Source organism: Oenanthe melanoleuca, chromosome 2 (genome assembly GCF_029582105.1).
Source record: "Oenanthe melanoleuca isolate GR-GAL-2019-014 chromosome 2, OMel1.0, whole genome shotgun sequence".
NCBI lineage: Eukaryota > Metazoa > Chordata > Aves > Passeriformes > Muscicapidae > Oenanthe > Oenanthe melanoleuca.
The window spans coordinates 50595852-50621883 of record NC_079335.1 but is presented as its reverse complement, the minus strand read 5'-3'; the positions used below and the strand labels follow the sequence as shown (position 1 = coordinate 50621883).

Here is a 26032-nt window from a genome sequence, read left to right as displayed (position 1 = left end):
TCAGTAACTGTAATCCTTCGATTACATATTTACATTTTTATCAATTTTTCTTCTCAATAATTAATTAAAAATCATTGAGAACAGGAACCGCACATTCATCTCTGGCATTTTCTGAACCTGTTCCCTGAGATTTTGTTCTCCAACACCTACATTTATTTTCATTAACTGCAGAGACCCTATTATAAAAAGCAACAGAGACAGGAAGGAATTCTAAGGCAGTGTTTAATATCAAGTCAAAAACTCTGCCCTCCTTATGGTGTCTACACACATTGCCATTTATGATTGGGAATTGAATTCTATTGCTCAGGTAGGAGATGGGCCAGGGAAAAATATATGCCATGCTTCTCTACTTTCCACTTATCCCACATTAAGCACTGAAGTGTGATGCCAAAGCAGTAAGCTGTAGCTTGGAAACAGTATGTACTTGACTAGCAGCAGCTTAAAAAAAAAAAAATAAAAAAAAAAATGCCTCCAGTGATAAAGATGTTACAGAAGCTGCAACAGCTACTGAGAAAGATTTGTAGACTTGGGAAGACTGACAGCCTGATACACTGTGGTCAAGCTTACCATACACCCTGGTTCACTTACAGACCTTGTAAAAGGGTCAATCTTTCCTCAGACTATAACTGGCCTACTATTTCTAAAAAACTGAGAATAAACAGCTTGTACAGGGAACTAAGACTAGCTGCGTAACAAAGCAGTTTTAATTTACACATTAAACTTCTATTCATTGCTTCATCAAAAAAATCCTCAACTAATGGAAAAAGCTAAAGCTTTTTTACTCTCAAGTAAGGGTGAGTGAGTTATCTTAGATGAGCTGACATAATAATTTATCTATTCAGAAATATAGAACTTAGACCTAAACTAATGTCTCTGAACTACAGACGTGCTTCAGTAAAAAGGAGAAAAATCTTGACATTATTTAATGAAATTATGAACACTTGAGATGGATGGATTATAAATGCCAGGACACGGCAGATTGTATTTGCTGCTTTTGAGATAGCTGGGAGGCACTCTCCTCCTTAGAACATTTGGCAATGGACTTAGTATTTTGAAGCACTGCACTTTTACCCCCCTGCAAATGAAACAGCTTTGAGTACATAGTTTTAATGAAATTACTGACAGCAGAAATTCAGAGAAGCTCTCAATAATTGACTTCACTTCTGAAAGAGTAGGCTTTACATACTTTGAAATATAGTGTTTGTCTGTATGCCCTTGACAGGTGTCATACTTGGTTTGTCTTATAGTGACTGTGAAATCACTGTTTGTATTTCCAGTCAATGGGGCTTTTAAACACGATGCTATTAACCAATATTAATTTGACATATGTCAACTTACTGCTTAAAGCAGAATATTCAGATAAGTTAGTAAGAATATGGAAGTCACAAAAATAAAACCAAAACATGCCCTTCATTGCACTGCATATTGAAAGACCATGTTACTTACAGTTGGGATGCATATCTTGCTCAGGGGATTGCCATCCAGCAGGTAGGAACCATTGAAGGTCACATACTCATCATAATATTGAGGTGCCTGAGGAATAACACTGCACAGCAATTTACGCTTCTCTTCTATTTTCTTCCTTATGTGCAAGTATTCAAAATAGGGGTTTGCTCTCTCAGAACTGTATGGCTGAATCTCTTCAAGTTTCAAAGAATCAACAATAGCTGCCAGTGACTGCTGGGTCTTCTCCTTGGCCTGCAGCAAAGAAGGGTTCGCTTGCACAGGCTGAGGCACTCGTGACACCTTCCTTTTACGTGGATGATGAACCTGAGCATCATCATCTTCAGTTAATCTAATTCTTGCTTTCATAGATGCTGATGATTCAGACTCTTTTTCTGATGTTTGTGTACAGCCAAGAGGATTCTGCTTGCCCTGGTTAGCAAGCAAATTTGCTCTGTTCCTCGTGATTCTTTGAGGTACTTCTTGCTGTTCCATCTTCTGATCCTCAGCAACTTCTTCTTCTACTTTAACTATCTGGCTGTATTTATGCACCTCTTCCTGTGCAATCTTCTGTGAACTATTTTCCAAATTGGACAGAGAGGAGTACTGCGGTGGATCACCTGCCAACACATTTTCTCTGTCTGCAGTACAGGGGCTTTTATTAACCAATTCATTTGTAATTCCCTTTGACATTCCTGAACTAGGCTCACAAAGATCAGCATTGGCTCTACTATCAACAACATGCACAGAGACCAACTTTTCTCGTTGGTCTTTTTCATTCCTAATATCTGAAGTATCTGCTGTGTTACCATCCACTTCACCCACGGCATTCTTACAAACTTTACTGGATGAGTATGAATTCACATTTAACTGTGAACTGCTATCACTTTCAGGACTATCTTTCTCTAATGGTACCACTGGAAAATCATTCACTCTTTCATAGCTCTGTGAAATATCTTTTACAGAGCTCTCAGAATATACAGCCATGGATGCATCAGTTGTCTTAATGTTTGAAGGGAAGAAAGCATTTTCCAGCTCTCTGGTACTAACAGCATCTGTATCCAAAGCAGAAGTTGCAGTCTGAATAACATTTTGCTGCTGTACCAATGCTGAATCTTGACTCACCATGCCTGGTAAAGAAACGTGTTTTGACACAACTGGAAGTGGCTGGACAGATAAAGAACAAGGCGACTGTGAAGGCAAAAATGATGCAGAGTCTTGAGAACTGGAACCTCCCTTAATTTCAGGGTGCTGAGGCAAAAATTCAGATACTTGCTGCTCATTTAATGTCCTGCTCTCAGAACTATGCACTGCTATAATGCTTTTAGGATCTTGCTCTGATACACCACAACCTGAGCTGTTAAAGTCACTGTTTAACGAATTAAGTCTGTCAAAAGGCACATCCCATGGTTTGGTTTGCTGAGTCACACCACTTTGACTACATGGCTCTAAATGCATGTCAGAGTCATCTGAAGGGCTCATCTGAGCAGCATCTTTAATGGTACTTATCCCCATTGTTGCCTGCTTGTTGCTAACAGCTCTATTTGGAGATGATGTGAAGTTTGACTGCAGAACAGTCACACTGCTTTGAAAATCTCTTTCAAGTGTGCTGCACAGTAGTTCTGGTTTAGGAGAAGTGCTACCATGAGTCTGAGCTGATGGCAGAGCGTTCTGGCTGTTTTCTTCTGATGTTTGAGGCTGTTTGCTGTGTTCAGAAACTGCAGCAGGCATGCTGCATCTTCGAACCTCTATGACAGGCCTACACTCATTTAAAACCAACTTAACATCTTCAGCAGATGCTGATCTAACATACATTTGTGGGAGCCTGTTGATGAAAGGTGGCTTAATGCGATCTGGCAACTCAGCAAGACCATCGGCCTCTTTTTCCACAAGGGCTGGTGATTTGGCACTTGCCAAAAATGGTGACTGTGAAAAAGACATTTGGGAATCAGAACCTTCTGGCATAAAGTCTGAATCATATTCGATTACAGGCCTTGGAGTAGTTACTGTGGTATGGCAAGAATCCTCAGAGCTCGCAACAGAAACCATAGACACTGACCTGGAGCTCAGCCCTATCTTTTCACTTTCAGATTTGGGGGATCTATTTGAATTATCTAGAGCCAAGGAAGGCTTTGGAACACTGACACTTCTCGTATCTACTGACTGTGATCTATTACTTGTAGCTTCTTTCTGCTGTTTTTCCTTCATACAAACATCTGGCAACTCTGAACTTTTTGAACGAATCAGTTCTTTGCCTTTTACTTCAGCTATTGAGTGTTTGGGTTTTTCCTTCATTTTGTTATGCTCTGAACAAGTGCGGTTTCTCAAACGTTCCTTCTCTTTCTGTTTTATTTTTTCTTTATGCTTTCTATGCCACTGCTCTATTTCCAGATCTTTAAGGCTAAGCATTCTTTCGAAACTAGTTTGCATTAAATCATCGTTGACTAATCTTTTTTCTTTAGGCCGAGCATCCTTCAGTGCAGGAGCTGGTTTAGGCTTTAGTTTTTCATGTTCAAGTTTTAGTTTAAGCAAACCACTCTGATGCAGTTTATCTTTGTGCTTGTCTCTCTCTTTGTATCTGTCTATATCTTTATCTTTTTTATCTTTCTCTCTACCATCTGGAATTTTCAACAAATCATCTTTTGGTTTTTCTTTCAAAGATGACAGTTTGTCATGAACTGTTTTATTACTTTCAGTAATAGTGCATCTCCTTTCCTCTTGCACATGTTTTGAGCTTGCTAATGATGAGGTCTCCTTGTCTTTGGATTTGTCTTTTTTTTCAAATTCCTTTTCTTTATTTCTATTTTTTTCTGATTTAGTATATTCAGATTCTTTCTCAGACTGTTTGACTTTTCTTTCAGTACAGTGTTTTTCTTTGCTTTCAGCCCAATGTCTGTCTTTATCGGCCTTTTCTTTATCATGCTTTTTATCAGTTTTTTCTTTATTTCTTTCCTTGTCATCAACTTTTTTAAGAGCACTCATGCTTTTTACTTTATCATTTTCCTTATGGCACCTTTCTGCTTGCTGAAAACTGGACTTCTCCTTTACTTTCTCTGTATTTCCATTTACTTCTGCTTTTTCTTTCTCCACTTTGTATTCATGCTTTAACTTTTTCTCTTTTTCTCCATGTTTTCTTTCTACCTTTTCAACATCTTTTTCTTTAATTGAGAATCGCTTTTCTGTCTTTTCTTTATTTTCCTTTAAATTCTTTTCCTGCTTTTCAGTATCTGTTTCTACTATATGAACGGTGGCTGCCTCATCTTTAACACCAAAACAGAACAATTCTATTTCTTTATCTGCAAGGGTAACTTCTTTTTCTTCTTTTGTATCTTTTGTTTTTTCATCCTTGAGAAGCTTCTCATTTTCCTTTTTGTTCTTCTCTTTTTCTCTCTCATCTTTAATACTTCTCTCTTTCTGGAACTGTTTCTCCTTAACTAACTTATCTTCTTTTGCCACAGTTTTTTCTAGCTTTGATTTTCTGTCTGAAGAAAGAGATTCATGTTCTGTATTTATCAATGTATCATCATTTTCATCACTTTTGAAAAAGTTTTCTTTCCAAAATTCTCTGTCAAACTCAATACTTCTTTGAACCTCTTTAACATTATCTTTATGTTTGTGTTTCTCCCTCTCCCCATCCTGTTCCTTTTTGTGCTTTTCCTTTTCTCTTTCTTTGTGCTTTAATTTATGCTTTTTAAGTGTTTTACCTTCCTTGTCAATTTTTCTCAAAGAATATTCTGAATTCTCAAATGCTGAGCTATTATCTTCCTCCTTAATTTTAGGACTAGATTTTTCACCAAATTCCAAGTGAAAATCCTTTTGATGATGCTTACTTTTTTCTTTGTGCTTGCACGATTTGCCACTAGAACTTTCTACCAGATAATCAGAGTCAGTGTTGTGATCATACCGAACTAATTCGGGCTGCAATGTTACTTCAGAACCTCCTGGTGATAAGCAAGTTTTGGTGTTTTCTTGCTTTAATGGTGTTGACTGCTTTTCACTTAACCCACAGGGATGCTTTGGAGATTTTCCAGCAGTGATATGAAACAGCTGTAAAGAAGAATCCTCTTTTGAGGTGAAAGACTTCTTAAAGGTTTCTTCCTCTCTAGCTTTATCTAAAGAATCTAACCCAGAAGTAGCTATATTTGTTACTCTAGCATTTTCTTTTTCTTGCTTTACTTCTTGATTCTCTTTATTTTTGCTTTGATTTTTTACTTTCCTTTTAACTTTGCCCTTTTGCTTGTGTTCATTTGTAACCATATATTCTTTCTTCACTCTGACATCAGAATTTGGTGTGTCTGAAACAGAGCAAGGAGAGACCATTTTCTTGTCCTGAAGTATTTCTTCATCTGAACTTTCAGAACTTGAATACAGAACTCTAGAGGGTTTCTGCTTTTTGTTTTTGAATGATTTTGAAAGGACAACTTTTTCTTGTTTCACAAATAAGCTGGTCTTTTCCACTTCAGTCTCCTCTTCTTTCCTTGGGTCTTTTCTAAGAATATGCTTGTCATCAATCATTTTTTTCATTTCGTCTTCATCATCATCTTTGAACTCATACTCATCTAGAGCAGATGGAAGTGGTGCCTTGCTAGAGACTGTTTGTTTGCTCTTGTTGGCTACAGAGTCCTTTTCTGCTTCTGAATCAACATTCCCATCTACACTGGAAGGATTTACAGATGGAGCTTCTTCAGAATCTAGAGTAAGGAAAACCAAAAATTAATTGAAGACCCATGGGACACTTGTCACACTTCAGGACAAAAGAGCTGTCACCTCTTAACAAATGAAAAAATAATAAAACCTACTTTAAATACACAACAAAACTTCTCACTTGAATTAACCTTTTAAGAGAAAACAGAAAAATGGTAATGAAATCAAAGTTTTCCCCTCCCTTTACAGCTCTTACTTAGGCATGTATAAATACCAATTAACATTTATATCTAATAAAACTAACACACTTTAAACATTGAAAATCTCACCTATTGTACATAATTCCTGTATAACCTGACTCTTAAAATACCTGTACAGAGAGACTGTTGAGGAATCAATTACTAAATAGCAACAAGTTTCTATTACACATATGTAAAAATATTTGTCTTAAGATTAGTGTTTTCAACTAAGCTGAAGGTGATTCTGTGAAGTGATGCCACAACTGACCCTTAGAACAGAAGGGCCACACAATGTATCTCAGGTTATTCTAATGCCAGAAGAGTTACATTATATCAGAACATATAGCAATATGACTTTTTTTCCTTGAAGTATAGTGAAATTTTGAATAGAAAACATTCCTGGGGGATGGGTTTTATTTATTTGTTTGGAAAAGAGAAACCAATTTTTATAATCATGTGACATGATGGTCTTTTTCATGTGCTGATCACAGAATGGTTGAGGCTGGAAGGGATCTTTGGAGATAATCTAGTTCAACCTGCCCTGCTCAAGCAGGGACACCAAGAGCCAGCTGCCCCGGACTCTGCTCAGAAAGCTTTAAAATTATCTCCAAGGTGGGAGACTCCACAGCCTCCCTGGCCAACCTATGCCACTGCTTGGTCATTCTCACAGTGAAAAAAATGTTTCCTGCTGTTCAGAGGGAACTTCCTGTGTTTCACTGTATGCCCATTGCCTCTGGTCCTGTCACTGTGTACAATTGACAAGAGCCCAGCTCTGTCCTCTTCACAACCTCCCCTTGAGTATTTTTACACATCAACAAGATTCCCCCACGCCTTAGCTTTTCCAGGCTTTTTATCATCTTCCTGGCCCTTTTCTGGACTCTTTCCATTATGTCAATGTCTCTCCTGCACTGGGGAGCCCAGAACTGGACCCAGCACTCCAGCTGTGGCCTCACCAGTGCTGAGCAGAGGCAAAGGATCACCTCCCTCAGCCTGCTGACAACATTCCTCCTAATGCAGCCTGGGACACCACTGGCCTTTGTAGCAAGGGCACGTTACCAGCTCATGGTTAAGCTCGTGTTGCTCACCATGACCCAGGGTCCTTTCGGCAAAGCTATTTTCCCAGCTGGACAGATCCCAGCCTGCACTGCTGCTTGCATGGTTGTTCCTCCCCCGCTGCAGGACTTCGCACTTCTCCTTGTTGAACTACATGAGATTCCCACAAGCCCATTTCTCCAACACAGTGAGGTTCCTCTGGATGGCAGCACAACTCTGATGCACTACTCACTCCTCCTCAGAACCCCCAGTTCTGTGCTATTAGGAAACTTCTCGATGGTACACTCCACCCCAATTATTAATGAAGGTGTTAAACAGGAGTGGATGCAGTATTGATCCAAGCTACACAGGCAGTTACTGGCCTCCAAATAAACTCTGTGCCACTAACCACCACCCTTCTGGCCTAGGTGTTCAGCCTGTTTTCAATCCACCTCATTTCTTTTACCTAAAAGATTCTGAATTGTTGAAGATTCTGTCAAATGAAGCCAAATGAAAAGTTCTTGCCTGGCACTCAAGTAAGTTACTCATGGTCAAGAATCTTTTGCTTCTGAGGAGGCAACAATTCTTTCTCTGCTCCAAGAGGTGTTACATACTCATCAATCAGCAGAAACACAGGAGGAACCAAGAATTACTGCCTCCACTTCAGCAAGTTACTCACCTGGTCACCTACAGAAACCAGTGGTTCCCCCACTGGCAGGAAATTTTCTACACTAAGTAACTAAGTTACACCCATGTGAAACACTGACTCCTGATTCATCTACTAAAGGTGGGAAGTAAGTGACTTTGGAGATAATTTTCACCATGAAACAAACCATCTCAGAAACATGCTGTATCATAACAAATAAAGTGTTTTCCTCTATATCTGTCTCTGGTAAAACCATCCTTCCAATATAAAGCTGATTTGCAAAGTGGGAATGGCTTATTAAAGACAGAGAGAAAAATAAAAAATAAATAAATTCACATTTCAGATAATTCAATTGAAAATTTAACAAACTACCTCTAAAAATAAAAGTGGAAAACAACCTTAGCAGTATCAATTGTTACCTGCAGGAAGTCTTAATAGCTAACACTCCACAAAAGATTAAGACCACTTAACCTTAGATGAAATGATGCATTTAAGTATGCAGTTAAATAGCTACTTTTACCTGAGCAACTGTCCTCATCATCAGAGATGGGCACCTCTCTTTTCAACAGCATTTCTAGTTCTTCAGTTTCAGCAACATCAACAGGTCTTTCCCCGTGTTTATTAGCTTGAAATGGATTTCCACCGTGTCGAAGCAACAGCTTCACAATCTGCAGCATTAAATAAAGTAACTTTTAGTTTATCCACAACATAATTGACCAGCATAAAAATCTGCTGCTGCATACGAAATATGAGTAACATGATATGCAATTCTAAATCCTATCTATGATACTGAGACTGGAAAGCAAGACTTCAGCAACTAAAACGCAACGTCCAGGTTGTATACACATAGTCTGTTCTGTAAAGGAAGCGAAGGGGAAGACTAGAGACAGCTGCTCTCTGCTACACAGACACAGCACCATTATATAAGAAAGAAACAGGGGCCTTTTGTTCTTGCTGTTCTAGCATTTCTTCACACAATTTATCTAGTTCTCCACCTACCAGGCTCTCTACTCCTCTGCACTTTATCTACCCTCTTGCTCCAAATTTTATTACCCTTAAATAAGGAACAGCTCAAGTTTTACAAGTCACAGTATTACTGGTTTCCCCAGCAGTTCCAAAAAGCCCTGAGAGAGATCCAAGTATCTTACAGGAGGAATAAACCAGCCCCACCTGCAACTGCACACAATAAATCAAAATCATCAACTTCTCCATCATCAAGGTCAATAATTTGCTAATGTTATAGTGATACGAAGGCCACTGCATTTTCAGCACAGTGTCCAGTATTAATTACTTTTTTCCCCTATGTGTAAAGAATGTGGAAATTCAGCAGACAGTGATTCCTTAATTCCTGAAGGAAGCTTCAGAATTATTCTGGTACATAATGTCATTGAGATGGCCACAGGTACCTGTACTGATACCAGATAAGCAAGAGGTCCCGTTCTCCAAGACTCTACTACAACTCTATGAAAGCTTGACCTAAAGACCTAGGATCTTTGTCCACATACCTATAAAAAGCAGTTAGCAAACAGCTAAAAAAAATTCCCAACAGACTTATCATAACTAATTTCTCTAGTTTTTCCAAAAAACACCCTTTCAAACTCAACATCTTGCTTGCAAGGTGTACTTGATTTAAGGATGCATTCATTCTATCTTCTGCTTTATACAACAGACCACACACAGAGTAATTAAATAAAAGACATAAAGGGAAACCAGAGTTATTTCTGCATCTTACTTGTAATCAAGAACAAATTTATAAGTTAATATAAAGTACCTACAGAGCTCCATTTATCTTCTCCACTAAGTATTGATTGGTAAATTAAAAAAATAATTAGAATATATATATATATATATATATATATATATATATATATATATATTCTCTATTTCAATGCCATAAATAATCTTTAAAAAGAAATAGAGGATATATAACATTAAATATTTATAAACATAAATGCATAATATATACAAAGTCATAGTATACTGTTAGGAGACAATTTTCTTTTGAGAATTCTATACAGTAAAAGTTTCTCAAAAAAAGTCACTTAAGTGATTATTTACTAAGAAAGAAAAGGTGAAACTTTAAAATATTTAAGAAAACAGATATTGGTAGAAAGCATTTGGCAATAGAAGTCAGATGAAACAAAGACAATCAGAAAAATTAAGATGCTCCTGAAACAGCTGAAGCAGAACTACAAGACCATACAACTGCAATGAAGACAGGATTTGCTCTGAAGCTTCAGCTTTTCAAACCACATATTTATCCCCCTCCCACTCTCCCAGAACACTCACGTTTCTATGTCCACTACTAGCAGAATCATGAAGTGGGGTATCATCATCCAAGCCCTGCGTGTTCACATCTGCTCCCGCTGCTATCAGAACTTTAGCAACATCGTAGTAACCAACATTACAAGCTTCATGCAGTGGTGTCCAACCTAGAATGAAGAATGGTAGGTTTACGGCAAAGAGCAAAGATTTGGTTCTTCATTCCTGTGCTATAGATCTCTATTGCCTCCAAACATTTCAAAACATGCTCTCACACAAAGTATTTGGCAGAACAGCAATGCCACCTGTCTGATAAACAACACGTGCTTAATCAACTTCAAACCTCCCAGGAAATTCCAAGTTTTTCTGAGATTAAACTGAACGCTGGGATCACAAATCAAATAGTTGAAGACAATTTCTGGCAAAAAATCCCCAGGCTAAACATGCTAGAGATTCTTTGACTAGTAAACATTTGAACCATGTTAGGTGTAGATATAAATAATATTATAATATATGGAAACCATTTGAAAACCACATTATTGGAAACAGTAAGTGTGGCAAATTACCATAACCAGTGCTCCTTTTAAGTTACTGAACATGTACAAGCAATCATTAACAACATTAGCAGCTTGATAATAAGCTATTAATAATGGCAGAGAATTTATTCTGGTATTTCCAAGACCACTAGTTATTGTTTGCAATTTTGATTTCCACAAGCTCCCTGCTCATTTTCTGTAGCAGAGTGCCAACTGAAGATGGCAACCCACACGCTATATTCCTTACCTCAATTTCCTCTCTCCAGCTTGATGACTTCCACTTCATACCTGACCTGAACTGCTGTTGATGCCTTCTCAAAGCCCAGTTCTGGGGAGGCATTCAACTTTTGTTTCCAACATAAACAGTAAAAGAGTTTAATCACATGAACTCTGTGTCTAATAAGTAGCAGCCTTGTACATCCATGAAGAGGAGGTACAAGAAACCCCTAACTTATCTAATCCATCAGTTATGGGATTTCTCACCTTCATCTTTCACTCAAATTCTAAGCTGCCACTCATTTAAATTTTAAAATAAGTTAAAAAATATTTTAAGAAAGAAAAAAAGGGAAAAAAAGAAAAAAACATCTAAGTTACTCTAAAGCAAAACACTTCTTTCTGTTCTTCATACACTAAATTTCCTCTTCAATCATTGCTTGAGTTACTCACTTCCGGCACTGTCTGGCTACCACCTCCTTCTTTCAATTTTCTTGCCATTTGCCCTTTTCACACTCACCCAACATAATAGCACTCTTCTGCTCTTAGCCCTCTGATCCCTGTCTTTTATTCTCTGTATTATCTCCACAATTTATTTTTCTCCATGTTGTGCTGCTTTGCTTCAACTCTAGAGTTGGCTTGCTGTCAATGTCTGTTTCCTTTACTCTTGTTCTCACATGGCAGTATCATTCTGGCATATATCCCATGAGCAGGGTTACTTCCTCCATTACTAATTCATTTTCTGCTCCTTTAGTTCTGCCAAATCCTTAGCTAAAAAACCTCTAATTCTCTAAACTACACTGCATCCTAAATTCCTACTTTTTTCCACTCTTGACTCACGGCTTCAATCCTCCCCTTCTTCTTGACTTCTCCTTTTGCACAGTGTTTTGAAGTTCAGCCATGTCTGCTTCTCACTTCAGATTACCAATAAAAAAAATCTCTCTTGATCCCAAACATCTCCTCCAGAATTTTGAATGAAGTCTCCAACATACTTGTTTCCAATTGATTCTCAGAATCTGCTCTCATCCATTGTCCTTTTCCTTTCATCTGCCTTTAAAACTAAGTATCTGCCCTAGGTCAGACTGGGATGAAGCTGTCAAGTTAACTTCCTTCAGGGCAACCCATATAGTAATATGCATTGCATTTGGAGCTACACCAGTACTCACAGCATACTGGTGTTTGGCTGCTGTTGAACAGGGCTCGTGAAGTGTCATGGTCTTCTCTTTCCCTCCTACTTCACAAGAGACTGGGAGAGGACACACCCACGACAGCTGACCAAAATGTACCATAGCATGCCATGCACTAAGAGCTTATTGAAAGAAGAAGGAACGAGGGTAGTTTGTACATAATGGCATTTGTCTTTCCAAGCTGAGATCCTGCTTCCTGGGAAGGGACTGAACATTTGCCTGACGATGGGAAGCAGGGAATGAATTCCTCTTTTCCTTTGCTTGCACATACAGCTTCTGCTATTCTTATTAAATGGTCTTTAACATGACCCATAAGGCCTTTTTTCTATCTTATTTTCTCCCCATACCTCATTGAGAAAGGGAAGTAAGAGAGCAGCTGGGTGGATGTCTGGCAGCCTGCCAAGGTCAACCCACTACATCTCTTCTTCAAGTGTTTCTATTATTCTCCCAGTGATTTCTATGGGCCTGTCTTCCCCTGAACCTCCCCCTCTTTTTCTAAAATTGCTCTTGTCAACAAGTTCTTCTCATCTCCCCTCTCAACTTCTTTGAAGATCTCAGAGTGTTCTACTTCTGCTTGTCTTCTCTTCCTCTACATGCCAGTCCAGGGCAGCTTCACGTTCAAATACAAATTCAGCTACCCTCTTCAAACCAAGAAATTACCAATCTATTTCTTACCTAAAGTCAAGATTTCAGTTAATCTCATTAATATATTCTCTTGATGTCAAGTTTGAACTGACAACTTACTGTGCTATATAGTTCTTAGTTTCTCCCACAGGGGCCTGCTACCTCAACTCCTCTCTGACATTCCCACTGACAACACAATTCACACCCATAAACGAAAACCCATAAACCTAAAAATATCGTATATGTTACAACTTAACAAAGCTCATCAATCATTGCTTAAATCACAGCAAATACTGACATGTCAAAGCTGTCATTAATCCAGCAGGACTAGATGACAACTGCAACCATACCACTCTCATCTGCCTTGGTGCTTATCAGCTGTCCCAGTGAAGACAGTGCACATCACCACCTCCACCATTACTGAACTCTGCATCTCCTCACACAGCTCACAGGCTCACCATTTAACTCTACCCAGCACAACCCTATCAAGTTCAGCAAGTGTGCACTGATTTCTGTAAATACCTACTGCACAAAGGCCCTGGATACAACTGAAACCTCCAGGTATTAAAACACTGGTATAATAACATGCTATGTACACCAGCATCCCAGTACTACCACTGCCACTGGAAATGAAAAACACAATTTTGGGAATTCCTATGAAGCTATACTTTTTCATTTGCATACAACATGACTGAAAGGAAACCTGTTAACAACTTCAGTATTACTTTTAGTTTATAAAGTAAAGAGTACTTCAATTAACTTACCTGCAAAATCTTTTACATTTACATTTGCACCTAATCTGATTAGCTCCTTGACCTGTTTAACATCCCCTCGAATTGCTGCCATATGTAGAGGAGTTTCCCCTCGTTCATTTCTCTTGTTAACTTTGTCTTTTTGTCTTGAAGAAGAGGTTGGAGTTTTCTTTTGTGTTGGTGTTGTTTGTAAGGAATGATTTAAGGTACCATCTACAAAACAAGTTTTTAAATTATCACTGACCAGTGAATAATTATATTTAAATAAAAGACATTTCACCTCTCACACATGTCAGCACAATGCTGATTTTCAATGTGAAAAGGGACACTTCGCAAAATCTTACTATTTTAAGCAAGTTTCTAGGACAGATGAAGTCTACCCAAACTATAAAGTCTATATACTCTCGTATAAATTCACCCGAATCATGACAAGGTGAGATCATGCAGATCAGTATCTACCCTGCTTCCCCTTCCTCCAGCAAAATTCCACTATATTTTTATGTAGTGGGATGCTAGTTTAATGAATGACAGTCTCTGTATTGTACTACATACAAATCCTCAGCTGTACCAACACAGCTGGGTGGACTGGATGGTTCCTTTAGGAAACCCAGTCATTTGCTTCTAAATAGCAATTTTGTAAAAACTTTACACCTGTAGAACATACACATACATAAAGCTTTTTTTAAATGCAGCTGGACATAGAACAGTTTGAAATGGTAAATTAAAAACAAGATGTCTTCCCTCTCCCATTAAATCAGAAGGAAATGGTCCCATTTCCTCTAAATTAAAATCCTGCTCCAAAGTAAGACAATGAGATAACAGTTAAGCTTCAATAAGAACAAAAAAAAAAAAAAAAAAGAAAGTATTTCAGGCTTTAAATAATCCATACAGAACAGCGTCTGAGAGGCAAAAATAAACAAAGGAAGAAATTAAACTTTTAATTTTTACAGATGTAACAGTGCAGAGCTTTGCACATAAATATAGAAAATCAAGAAATTTTCACAAGATTAATCATCCACATGAAATAAATTTTAACAGAAGTATGAATGATTTAAAATATGGGGGGAAAAAAAAATCAAAGACTGTTGAAAAACATCAGTGTTCAGAATATTCTGACTAGGACAGAATTAAACAGGCAGAAGGAACAAAACCGTTAACTCTAAGATCACCTGGACTGTTGTCTCTTGCTGTCATCTGCATGAGAAGTGCCATCTGTTTGCGCTCTGACAGAGGGTAACCAAAAAGAATGCTAACAGGTGCTGACTTCTTATTCCCAGCATCCTTCTTCATTTTCTTTTTCTCTGGACCTTCCTTCTCTAGAAATAGGAACATTTCAAGACTCATACTGCAGTTCCATCAATATATTTTTCTAAAAATAAAACCATCCTCTTAAGGTCTGTAAACTCGTGATTAGTGGTAGATGATGAAAACCAGAAATTACACCTCTAACTTACTGCATTTGCATTAGTGTTGGTTACCTGTTCTAATCACATTAGGATAATAAGCCACTGAGATAAAGCACTTAAAGCTGCAAGCAGGATTAACAAAAAATTCTAACAGATGAAAAACCCGTGTCATAGAAGGAATGCTGTATTACAACTTTAATTCTCAAAGTCAGGAACTTAAAATTTCTGTAAAATCAGCTGGTCAGCTTTCAATGTTGAATACAGATCTGAGATTATGCTCTCTTCTACATCTCTCAAGACATCATGTTAAAAATTAGGAAAAGACTATTTAATATTGGTATCTGCTAAGTAATTGGTTAAAAGATTGTTTCTCTCAAACTCATCCTGTTATGTTATCTTAAAGCAATTTCTTCTCCATAATTCATATCCTTCAAAAACATACAGCTGTTTTATATACATAACTTCTTTCCTTTTATCAATATTTACGGAAGCTGTTTAATATTTCATCTCCAAGTTTTAAACCAGGAGCTAAAATTACACATCTGAGTAAACACATCAAAAACAAAACAAAACAAACTCCCACCAAAACCACGAAACCCTGTCATCTGCAAAAGCAGAAAAAATTAAAACAGAGGACTACACTGAGGAAGACTTCACTGAACTTTGAGAGAGGTAAAAATTAGAAGTTTAAGTGCCTTTGAGGTTCCTAGTTATCTTTTCACTTTCTAAAATTCTGCCTTCTTGTTCCATTTGTTTCCTCTCAGTTCATTTTATGCCTTCCTAGCCTTCTCTAAATCTCATTTTCTAGGCCTGATTACAGACACAAGCTCTAGTAATGCAATGCTCTTGAGGCACAGGAAGGTACAGCAACAGTTCCTATCTTGAATTCCATACTGACCCATAAGAAATGCATGATTTTACGGGCTAAACAATTGCCAGCAAGAGTATTTAAGAATGGAAAGCTACACCCATGTATAGATTTTAAAAACCTCTATAAATTTATCCATCATATTTAAAAAGGAAACAGGATCCCTTTTACAGAATAATGATGGGTTTTTTCCTAAACGGCAAGCACAGTCTTGGATATCTAAAAAAAATAATTCAATATCCATATCAACACTATTTATGTTGTGCCCTATTGGTAAAAACATCTGCATAGGAAAATTTAAAGAACCCTTTAAAAACCCTTTACAATAAAATTGTACTTTCAACTCTTCACTGCAGCATGCTGTTTTCTCTGCAAAGATAATATACAGCGTACTGTTTACTGACTAATTTAGTACTTCCATCAAAATAACACATTTCAGATTGACCAGCAAAATCAGCTATTTCTTAGCATATACTGTTTGCTGCTCATGGTTCTTTCTTTGAAAAACATATTTCTTTTCATTCTGAATTATTCCTTACTATTTTATAGCTATTTTTAGCTTGAGAAAATAATATATCAAAAAAATGAAATAAAGTTTTTGATTATCTAGGTTTTACTTTTTTATACATTGGGTTTTCTGATTTTTTGGGTTTCATCTTTTTATTTTAATCAGCACAAATTATTTCTGCCTCATGTTCAGTGCTGTTTTTACTGGTGAGGTAAATTATTATTCTATTACATTTCATTAACGCAGTGTTTGCAAAGCATTTCTAGATCTTACCAATTAAAATCATCAAATAAGAACACAACTGTTCTCACCAAGTTATACTGTAATTACGCACTTACTGCTCAAAAAGAGACAATTTTATTAAAATGGATATTAGACTTCATATATGTTTTCAGTAAATCTGAACAGTTCAATAAACAAAAATCAGTATGATGAAAAACAACCCTAGAAAAGTCCCAAATTATAGTAGGTGCACCTGATAATCTCCCCAAGTTCTGACAAGAGGGGTGAAAGAAAATTTAAGATATTAAGTTTAGGTAGAATTTAAGGTATAAAATTAACTATTAAACTCAATCAGTTGGAGGGGTTTTTTTTTGTTTTTTTTACATTTTGAGCCTTTTGTTTTCAGCTTCTATGGAATACAAATATCTTCTTTTACATTCATATTCTCATCACTTTCTGCTGTTCTTCAGCAGTTAGAAATAAACATAAGGGTTAGAAATAAAACACAAGAGATTTTTTTCACTTTTAATAAAAAAATAAAAACCAGAACTCTTCAAGTGGCTTCACGTTCAACCACTTTTATTGACTGAAGGTAGACAATGCCTTAGGACAACATCTCTAAGATTTTCCCCCGGCAACACAAGCTTATTACCAAACACTTAAAAAATTATTTTGAAATAGTCAAGTTATGTGAAACTGGAATTCAGGAGCATCTGAGCACTTATTTGTAAAAGAGATCAATGAGATCCACTCACAATACTTAAAACCTACTGGCAAGAGGAACATCTGAGACACTGGTGATTATTTAGGATAATTTACACATGACAGATTTTGTCCCAAGGCAACCAATAATGTATCTGGTTTTTTGTTTGCTTGCTTTTTTGTCCAATTGGATAACTTACAAATATCCACTCAAGTAATTTTTAATGTTTTGTAAAATTAAATTACTAAGTTATGTAATACGTGAATTTCTCAAAACAAATCATGCCAAACGAACAAAGTATTTAATTTGGTAAAATAATCACCTCACAGAATAAAGGAAATTAAGCAAAAAAAACCCCTCAAATTCAAATTTCAGGGTTCATGATAGTCTGTTTTCTTGCAAAAGGCTCCCATTATAGTCCAAATTCTAAAGAATAAGAGGATCAAAATATAGGACTATGCAAAATTAGAATATGAACTGCTTGAAATGAATGTTACAAAGTCATAAGATTGAATGATATACAACCAAAGAATGATATGTTCATTGCTAGGTCAAGACCAACTCTGCTGATGATGCAGTTCAGAGGCAGAGTTCACTGAGCTCTGCTATCACTGCAACCTGAAGTTATTTCCAAGAGAAACAAATCATGAGTGGCTGTTTCCTAGCCTCAGGGAAAGAGAAAGCTTAGAATGTGATGTAGAGACCCCACAGTGCATTTAACAATGCAGAGATTTCAAGGTACTATTGTGATACCTAATTAATCAAGTTTATGACATATTTATTTAACGAAATCAACACACAAAACCAACTCCACTTTCCTGCCTGTAGCCCAAGCAGTTAAATAAACTTGTTATATTTGAACAATAAGCCCAAATCCAGTAAGCAGTGTGTGAACAGTCCCTCCAACATCCTCACTAACTACAGAAATCACGAGCACAGGAATTGTGTTACTGTGATGTACCCATGCAACATGAAGAGGTCAGCTGTTTTTCTCTTCTGGATGTCAACTAAGTGCTAAAAGAAATATGACTGTGCCATGTCTGGACAACTTTAAAGACTGAAATTGAAGGGGTCACAAAACAAAACCAAGATCTTGCTATTAACAGTAAATCTGGAGAAGGTGATTTCCAAGAAAGATCAACAAATTACCACATTCAGTGTAATCGTAACTCACTGTTGTTCCTGAATAATCAACTCTGTAACAAGACCCTCTTTACAATGAAAAGATTTTTCCGATCTGCAGTTATATTTAATTATTATGAAAAATTCAAATTTCTCTCTTCAGACTAATAAGCTGGAGAAAGCAAATAAATCTGAGCTCTGCAAAATCAACACTTGTCTATTGTTCTTATTGCAATAACCACATCAGAGGTTACTTAAAACTAACCAGATTACTTAAATAAATAAAGAAAATTTAAATAATTCTATTTAAGTAGTCTAAATAACTGATGGCTTTTCAATCAAATTATGGGTTTGGATTGGGAGACTTAAAATTTATTTCAAAAGATGAAAAACCATTCTGCTTTGGCTGCTTTGGCCATCCAATCCAGCAGTATGAATCAAAGCTTGCACGTAGACTCCTCCCTAAGATTTACTTATAAATTAGCTACACTGCAGTATAAATGAATTTGTCTGCAGAATGTATGCATTGTATTATTGTTTTGTAGTTGCTCTGACCAAGAATGGGGATGTCACAACAGAGCCCTCAGTTTCGGGAAGCCACCACAGCCAGTGGAGTGGCACAGCTGAAGAAGAACATCAGAAAAAACACAACAGGATGCTGCTGATAAAGACAGGGATAGAGTGTCCTTCCAGGTGTGTCCTGTTCCCAGGGGCCTCTTCAGAAGGCCACAGCTCTCCTGGGACTCACATTATCTTTACAGCTCCTGCAGCCATCTCAACAGCCATTGCAGGACTGCCTTTATGCAACTGGATGCAATCTTCATGGATATTAAATTATTAAGAAAGTAGCTAAAAGGCTCAGTCCTAAAATACTGAATACAAATTTATTGCAGCATTATCTTAAGGGAAAAAAAAAAAGATTTAACTTAAATAAAGAGTTGGGCTATAATTGTTCTACATTCTTATAGTACTCTACAAATGTTGTTTGGTTTCAATCTTGCCAAAACTAACTGGGTGTAGAATGCTCTTTGTGTATAGTGTTGCAGAAATCAAATGAAAAAATCCTCCAAAACATTTCTGTGTTATGTCAACATTCATTTTGACTGTCTATGTTCATTATCACTTGCAATACTTAGACAATACCTGAAAAAAAACAAAAAAGCCCACCAGGAAAAGGAACAAAGGATCAATCTTTACAAAAATCAGTAAAAAAATGACAGAATTTTAGTTTATAGAAGACCCTGGAGCTAGAACCAAGAAAGCTCTAATGATGAAAAACTCATAAAAATTAGGTATTCCCATTCTTTGACTCATTTACATGCCTAAACAGGATGAAGTCCAATTATCATGGAGTTTCTACAATCAGCTAGTGACCCTATAATGTATCTTGGGGATAACCATTTATGAAACCATTAAATTTTTAAAGTACCTCTAGCTACTTTAACGTTTTGGCCATTTTTTAACTCTGTATTTTTAAAGACCTTGAAGCTGATAAGAAGCTTTTCATTACCTTTTCTTTTCCCCCCCCTCTGTGTCCAATTACACTCTTATTCCCAAAAACTTACTTTCTTCCTTCTGAACATTTGCCATTCTCTGTACACAGCTAGCAGGGAGACACTTCTGTCAGAAGTAACCACTTAGCTCAGTGAGAGCAAACCTTTTCCATGTAATAATGCCAAATCTGTGTCAGAAGCAGCACTGCATTTCATGATCACTGATGTCAGTCCTAATCCATGTCAAACTTGGCACCACTGTAAGTGTCTAATTCCCAGTGGTATAATCTAAGTGGTTAGGCACAGAACCTGCATTACAGGAACAGTTGTTTCATCCTAGTAATGCTCCTGTTCTAAAGTTTCTGGCAGGTTTATGTACAAGTTTCCCACCTGCAAAAGGGCAGTTGCTCTAACCTCCTTACCTCAGCAAGATGAAATGTTCACCAAGCTCTGATGTTTGCTACCATAGTTAAAAAACATGTGCTTTCTACTTTTATGTTAAATATTTCTTGCCCCTACTTGAACTGTCTATTTCACCTCCCTACTACAACTTCTGACAAAAAAATTTTGTAGTGTGAGCATTTTCTTGTTGTAAATGTCTAAGTTTCTGAAGTAATCAATCTTGTTTGTGGCAACTGTGACAACAGATGCTATAGCAAAAAACACACAAAAAGGTCTGCTATTTTACAAGATGCTTGGGACTATGACTTACTTAAAGATGATGGGGGTGGGGAGACATGAAAAAAGATTTTCAACACAGAAAACTTTTGATAAATACCAAATATTGCACCTAAATAAATTTACTTCCATTATGAAAAAACAGTTATGGTTTAATATCAAGCAAAAATTTTAATAAAGCAGTTGGTGGGACATTCTTCTAATTTAGACACAGCCTGTTCAGAATCAAATGGTATTTTGAATAGTGTAAGACTCAAGAATGCTGTAAAGCCACTGGAAACAGAACTAAAGCCAAGAGCATTGTTTCGTAATGTGACGGCTTCAAATATGGATTTCATACTACAGTTTCTTTACAGTAATAAAAATATGTATTACCAAGGAGTCATATCTCCTGCATGAAATCAATCCTGAACAAAAATTAAAACACACACTGAGGTATACACTTCTACCTTGCATTTAAATCTAAGCATATTAAGAGAACTACCTAGTCATGAAAATAAGCAATGTATAAAAAACTGTAGCACTGATCATTTGAGAAATTTGGGGAATTTCAATGCATTCAGCTGGCCATGCATACTGTTTGGTTATCAAGTGAACTATTACTGGATTACTATTGCACAATGACACATTAATTAATTACCTAAACCGAGAGATAACTGTACCTCTTGGAATGTATCCAGCTCCCTCCATCTTGATTTGAAAAGAACATTGTTAAGAAGGGCAGTTTGAAGCCTTGAAATCAGTTCCAATATAAATAAGTTTAAGCTGGGAAGAACTACTTAGCCTGTGCAGAAAAGGTAGAGATCATAGGAACTTAAACTGAAAGGGAAGTGTGCTCTCCATGGTTAGTTTAGTTAGCTCTGTCACCTTAGGAACCTTTTCTATGAAGGACAGTGTATCTACCAATCTATCCGATGCTCCCTCCCAAAAAAGGCTACAAAAGGCTGACAGCTGTGTCTCAAATCAAGGCGTTCACATGGTTTTTCATCTGTTTACTTGTTTAAACAAATGGACCTCTAGAGATGACAATACAAAGAAAGATTTGTTACTGAAACAGAAGGAAGGAATGAGGTTAGGAAACAACTGGAGAATACAGATCAACTATGGTGACACACTGGCCATTGCTAATGACAGGATGAAAGCCTATCAGACTGAGATGCAACAATCAGAAGCAAGCAAGCAACTTTTATACTTAGTATTCTTTTTAAAGAGAGAAAAAAAAAATCAATGTAAAAACATAGAATATTAATTAAGTTAGGACATATTTTACCAACAAATAATTAGTTAAGAAAATAAAAAGGTTCTACCTGTGTCTGAATTGCGATCTTCATTTCTGGATGGACTAATAGTAAAAGGAAGTTTACGTTTCATGGAAGACTTTTCTTTCATCTCCTTCCCCACATCACTCCTATCCACTTTTGGAGTTTTGCTGTAGGATGCAATCTTGTCCTTGCTCTAATATAAATAAAAAGTATACTAAGTAACTTTTGCATAAAGCAGGATAGTCTTATAATGTACACAGACTGAGAAGACTGATATGTGAGCATGTATGTGCTTGTGTATATGTAAGTGTATTACAAAATTTTTTGAATAAACAAAATAATAAATTGTCATTTCTTTTTTAAATTACTAACTTCTATGTTATTTCTACTTTCAGATACATCACTGTAGAAATGCTGTTCACTATTCTAGGCTTAATTAGCAAAGGAACAACACAAACCGAACAAGAATTTGCCAAGCCTTAATGACCACCCCAATTTCCTTCCCTGCCCATAACAATCCCACTAAAAGCACAATAAAAGCCCACACTGCAATTCAGACTGTAAATTGTACACCCCCCAAAACCCCTCTAATTACCCTCCCCTGCTTTCACTCCCACCCAGTAATCCATCAATATTGAAGTCCCTTTCTATTTCAACAGTGCAATGTTTCATTTGAGAAAAATCTATAAAGAAACTTTTCAAACTGATATCAAATTTAGAAAAAACAGGTACAATCTATTTGGATTCTTGAGATGTATAAATCTAGATATTTTGCCTTATAAGCCATATTTCAAATAGACAGAGAAAAACCTGAACAGGCTCACTATTAACTTATACTTGATTATTCTCTAATACAGGAGGAAAGAATGTAAAAGATACCAGTGTAAAAACTGCTTGAGAGAACCCTCTGCAAACTGCAGTATATTAGCCTACCAATTGAGAAGCAATGCAGAGACATCATGTTCTCTGTTCATTGCATGCTACACAAACACATTATCCAGCTCAGTCAGTTATCACAATTCCACAGCTTTGTATCATTGCTAACACATGATCAGATGAAATTACTAATAGATTAACTTCCTAAAGATAGAACATACACAGCCCTGCCAATCACTGAAAACCAAAAGGCTGGTCCTTAGTACATCTGAAGATTTATTGATTGGAGCAAAACTAAAAAATGTAAAAACAGTAAATGTCCTGTTCTCAAAGGCACCTTTTCTTTTTCTTAAAAGAAATTCAAACTCAGGTAGGAAGATAGCATCTGACATGCTGAGTTTAAAATGTTGACAAAAAGTTAAGCAGAACTGATTAGAAAAAGAACCTGTAAACAAACCCTACAACCTTCAGAAGACAAATATCTGTACAAGGGAAATTACAAAGAAGGCATTAGTCTGTGTCAATGAAATTCCTGAAGTTTAAAAGTTGCTGCCCTCAGAGAACACCTATCTTGCTCACTGCAAGTTTAGAAACCCAAAATTCCAAAACAAAATGCAGCATAAAACCCACATACCAAAACCAAAGCCAACTCTCCTTCAACATCCCAGAAGAAACGCCTTTTTTTTTTTTCCCTCCTCATGCTCAAACATGAAAATCGAAAAATCCAAACCCCTTAAGACTCCCCCAAGCTCTTGGAATATACAGTGCCTGTGGTATTAGTTACAAAAGTATACAAGTCATCATTTCCAAACGCATCTCTAAGCTGGCAAGAGCAGATCCAGACTCCATTAAGCCTTTTCCCATCTCTTCCACCACACACACACACAAGTTACCCACTTGAGCCCAACCTCACCAAAAGCCTTCTCATCCCTTGTTTCTAACAAGTCAATTATTCCTCCTATCTATGTATGAATTTCCTATAATATGATGAAGTGGCATCAAAATTTTATTTCCTTTTCTAGAATATTATCTTATATTAGGGACACTGCGATAGAAAGGAACTAAAATAAACAGAAAACATTGGTTTCATCTCTGTTCTGTAGAAAAAAAACCCAAACCCACAACTTTTTGCAGTTGGTAATCTTTAAAAGTAATTCCTTTTTTGGGGGCACTCCTTATTAAAATACATCAGTAGGTGCTCACAAAGAGGCACAAGCTACTTAAGTAATGTGATAGTTTTACATTTATTCTTAAATTGCTTATATGTATAATGTTGATGCACTAGTTTTTGAATAATGACTGATAATTAATTTTGTGATAATCTGATTTGGAAAGACATTTCAAAATGCACACTTTCAGATAAATAAAAGCACATTGAAAATAAAAATAAGGAAGGCTACATAGAGAATACACAGAAACTGAAAAAAAAAAAAAAAAAAAAAAAAGAGACTATTTTGTTCCTTAGCTACTGTGGAAATAAGCATTCAGCATTCACTGGTGGACTTTCCAATACAAAAGATGCAATGAACAGGGTGTCTGAGAAGTCTGTACAAAGTTGATGCTATTTATTATTTTCAGTGACAATACTGAAACAGAGATACAATCAGACATGCAGACATCATCACAACTGAAAGAGAGGGAGAAGCAAAGAGCCCTGGCACCGGGAATGTAAAATAACTGACTGATTTGAAAAGCAGTATTAATACAAAACAGAATAGGAAAAGCCAGGATAAAACCAAGATCCTACAAACGGATTAATTAACTGTACAGTTACAAAATGCTGTGTTAAAAGATAGACAACTCTTAATGGCATTCTGGGTTCAACTTCAAGTAAAGGAAGAAGCAGGAAGTAGAAACCCTGCAGGCTAGACCAGGCATTCCATTCTAAGGAGTGAGCATTCACTGTTCCAATTGTTCCTGGTCACTGCAATGGCAAGAACATCTCTTTCTTAGGGTCCAAGACAAGGTTCACAACTCAGCATCAACAGGTCTGCTACGTTACTTTAACGTGACCCATGGAAGCAATCTAAAACAAGTTGACATTTTTTATAAAATAACCTGTAAATCCTGTGGTCTTTTTAAAGAGGTTGATTAACCTGAAGTGAAAACTGCTAACCAGATAAAACACTGAAGACATGCTGATGTTCAGAAAACTCAAGTACTACTGCAAAGTGAAAAGCATTACATACTTTGCATTTCCACTACAGCTAGAGAACGTTTAATGGCTTTAGACTGCAACAGACTAGCAAAGGTTATTTATCCTTTACTAAGTATCTAACTCTATGCCAGTCAGCATAATTAACATTCAGAATAAACTGCCCAAGGAGACAGGAATTTCCAGCAGGCAAGCCTTTAAAGAAAAGGTCTGGCAAACATCTGTCAGGAACTGAGTACAGCTTATTCTACTCTGGGGCAAATGGATGAACTGGATCTGTACGTCTCGACATTTAATGCATGCCTCACTGGAGGATGTAGTAACAAGGAAGAATTTTCTCTGTCAACAAAACCCTACTAGTGTGCTATGATGAGGAACACATTTTTAATCTGTGCAACGGGAACTGTCTCAGAAGGCTAACAAACAGCAGTCTGGACAATTTCTTGATATTCCATTCCAGCTCTATTGTCTGGTACTGCTACAATCAATGACAAGACACAAAAGGAGACAACAGAGAGCTATATAATCTAGCAGATGTACTAAGCCCTGGAAGAACAAGCATTCTTTTTCTGCCTATCAAAGATAATTACATACTGAAGCGTGTTCTGTATGGTATTAAATGGTTTTGGGCACTATTGTTGGAGTCTTCCAAGGCGAGAATTCTTACAAAATCCAAATGTGTTTCTCCTTTGGATGACACATCCATAGCTTACTTCCTGAGTTTGGCCATATGAAGTATAAATTCAGATAAATTAAAATTTCATTATGTTCACATGTTTACAAAATATCTCATGCAAACATTAGATGGTCTAGCTCTTGTATACACTTGTAATATTTTTTTATGCTTGCCAGATGAGCAACTGAAGTAAAAATATATGTACTCTAATGCATACATTATATAAATTCAGCTTATTAACAGCAATGTTATTTCTAATGGGGTTTTTTTGAGTTCTCAGAAGACCTGAACACATAGCTGATTCACACAGCTATTCACTAGTTGTTAGAGCTGCATAATAAGCATTAATTTCTGGACAAATATGAAAGATTATGTCTAGTAATAACAATAGTAACTTCACTACATTTCTCTGTCAACAGCTAAGAGTGCACAATCAGAACTAGCTAAACAGTGTAAAAACTATGAAATGGAAATAAAATCCTACA

General features: G+C 36.6%; 1 protein-coding gene across 2 annotated transcripts in view; it reads right to left on the bottom strand.

Moving 5' to 3' along the window:
- Positions 1–26032, bottom strand: part of ANKRD12 (ankyrin repeat domain 12) — a 59412-nt gene that overhangs the window by 11114 nt on the left and 22266 nt on the right. The window contains exons 3-8 of one of the 2 annotated variants that reach the window (XM_056483653.1): positions 21886–22033; positions 14748–14894; positions 13591–13791; positions 10294–10436; positions 8525–8672; positions 1447–6134 (exon numbers count right to left, since the gene is read on the bottom strand). In XM_056483653.1, coding sequence (XP_056339628.1) covers positions 1447–6134; positions 8525–8672; positions 10294–10436; positions 13591–13791; positions 14748–14894; positions 21886–22033 — 5475 coding nt within the window. The remainder of the gene's footprint in view (positions 1–1446; positions 6135–8524; positions 8673–10293; positions 10437–13590; positions 13792–14747; positions 14895–21885; positions 22034–26032) is intronic. The other variant, XM_056483654.1, reaches the window with a different exon arrangement.